The 2,428-nt window shown below is 45.4% G+C and overlaps 1 protein-coding gene across 1 annotated transcript; it reads left to right on the top strand.

The window, feature by feature from the left end:
* Nucleotides 1-223: 223 nt before the first annotated feature.
* On the top strand, nt 224-1,075 carry LOC115320747 (the record flags this gene model as incomplete). The annotated part of the gene is made up of 1 exon (XM_042293415.1): nt 224-1,075. A coding segment is annotated over one exon (852 nt), but the record flags the coding sequence as incomplete, so codon positions are not given.
* Nucleotides 1,076-2,428: the final 1,353 nt, after the last annotated feature.

Here is a 2,428-nt window from a genome sequence, read left to right as displayed (position 1 = left end):
TCCGATTCTCGCAACTGGGCAAGGAACAGTCATCGAACGACCTGCGACGAACCGGGACTGTGTACCGCTTTGGATCACGCCAGTACGCGCTGACAAAGCAACAATCAACAATCCCACGGCGGACAATTTTTTGCATCGACAACTTTGGCAAGCCCCATCGATAACGTCATCGCAGTCAACGCTGGATACAAAACCACGCCCACACTTGGGACTCGTCAGTGGGCACGGCGACTCCACCAGGACTATGCGCCTAAACAACCTTTTCGCTCTTTTCGTCCAGCTAAGAGACGAACGTTACGAACACTGCTATAGTAGCAATGATGTTTTTCTGTTCGAGTTGCCGTGCCCACGGCCATTGTGCGATGTTATTCGCCTTTGTAGGAGTGTATGTAGTATGCTTCTCATGTTGAGCGGTGACGTCGAGTCTAATCCTGGAACCGACATGGCTCAGCTTATGGAAAAGCTGCAGATAATCACCAGAGACGTTAAAGATATAAAACAAGGGAAGGCTGTGACAGACTCGCTAATTGCAGAAACGAACGAAAGACTGACCACAATCGAACAAAGAGTGGACAGCCTGACCAAGCTGACAGCAACTGTGACGGCCTTCCAGGATAAGGTCTTGTCTCTTGAAAGGAATGTCGACTTTCTAATGGCTAAAATTGACGACTTAGAAAACCAGAGCAGACGTAATCATTTGATTGTATACGGAATTCACGAAACAACGGATGAGGATAGCATATTTCTTGAAAACCTTGTGAAGAAAGATGTGTTTGAAAGTATCCTGAAAGTTCAAACTGCTGGAACAGAAAGAATACATCTACTGGGCAGGAAAAGCCCAAACAAAACCAGGCCAATCATTCTTAAACTACTCGATGGTAGGGACAAAACTAAAATTTTGACCAGTTCCCGGCTATTGAAGGGTTCGGCTTATAGCATTTTGGAAGATTTTTCCCCACGAGTGCAACAAATTCGAAAAAAGCTATGGGAAAGTGCCAAAGACCTACGAACAAATGGCGATAAAGTTATCTTTCGACAAGTTAAAACTAAATGGCAAGGCTTTTCGCTGGGATGACAGTGCGAACAAAAGAGTGCCACTAAACTATACCAGGCACGAAGATCCTATACTTCGTTTCAGCTTCGGTCCGAGCGCTGCCGATGTTATGAGCCGAAGGGCCAATCAAACACCGCAAAAAGTGCAGCGTCATGGCGTGCTCTCTGCGCTTAATAAGAGTAGCCGGCGGAGGAGCACGCACAGAGAGACGGCGAATACCGGCTGGTCCTATCAACTGCACAAAGCACGCCCTGACGTTGTGCATCTTTCGCTGTTCGATTGGCCATCGGCTCATAACATCGGCCGCGCTCGGACCGAAGCTGAAACGAAGTATAGTTGACTACGGGCCAATACCCCCCCCCCCCCCCCCCCCCCCGTTCTAGACCGGTTTCCGTCAACTGCCCCCGAAAATATCCGTGTGCTGTAACTAATAATCCCCGCACTGTAACTAATAAACCGCTTAGATTAATTAACTTAAACGATAGAAGCATTGTAAATAAAACGGTTGAATTCGAAGACATAATTCTCAGTTATGACCCCGATGTAATAATAGTGACAAAGGCTTGGCTCACGGGTAGTATATCTGATATTGAGATTGTTCCGCAGTCTTATAAAATTGTTCGTAAGGACCGTTCCTCCCGGGGAGGGGCGGTCGCAATCGTTATCAAAAATAGCATTGATTTTTTCCAGCTAAATACGAAGTTCACAGCTGCGGCTCTATGGGTGAAACGTTTTTTCTGTAACTCATTTCTTCTTGTTGGAGCTGTTTACAGGCCACCAAGTGCTGGCACAGGTGTGATGTATGAACTTCAAGACTTCTTACAAGAGCAATCTAAGAGTTTCATGAATATAATTATGGGGGGTGACTTCAACCTCCCAAATATTGATTGGCCTTCAATGACCACAGTGGCCTCTTGTAAACATTCCGATGCTTTAATTGATATTGCCTTCGCATATAATCTAACACAAATAGTGTCAAGTCCCACTCGCATCACATATTCTACTAGTTCGATTCTTGATCTTGTTTTTGTTTCTCAGAATTTGTATGTTGCCGATGATCACTGTGTGGTCACAGAGGGTTTATCCGACCATCATATGGTTGTTTTTGATTGTCCGGGACTTGTCCCCAAACGTTGTCCTGGTAAGAAAGCGAAGTTTAAGGACTATTATAGAGCACAAGCCGAAGGTACAATAGATTACCTCGAGCTATCGTTCGACAGATTTGCTGATAGGGCTTCAGTTCCGGGATGCGATGTAAACGAACTATGGTGCACTTTTCAAAATGCGGTGCGAACGTGTATAGAAAGATTTGTGCCATCTCGTAGGAAGCGAACTAAAAAGAATAACCCATAGATCACGAGGAAGATTTTACAA

This window comes from Ixodes scapularis, unplaced genomic scaffold, assembly GCF_016920785.2.
Source record: "Ixodes scapularis isolate PalLabHiFi unplaced genomic scaffold, ASM1692078v2 PGA_scaffold4__175_contigs__length_147842914, whole genome shotgun sequence".
Classification (NCBI taxonomy): Eukaryota; Metazoa; Arthropoda; class Arachnida; order Ixodida; family Ixodidae; genus Ixodes; species Ixodes scapularis.
This window is presented reverse-complemented; position numbering and strand designations above follow the sequence as displayed.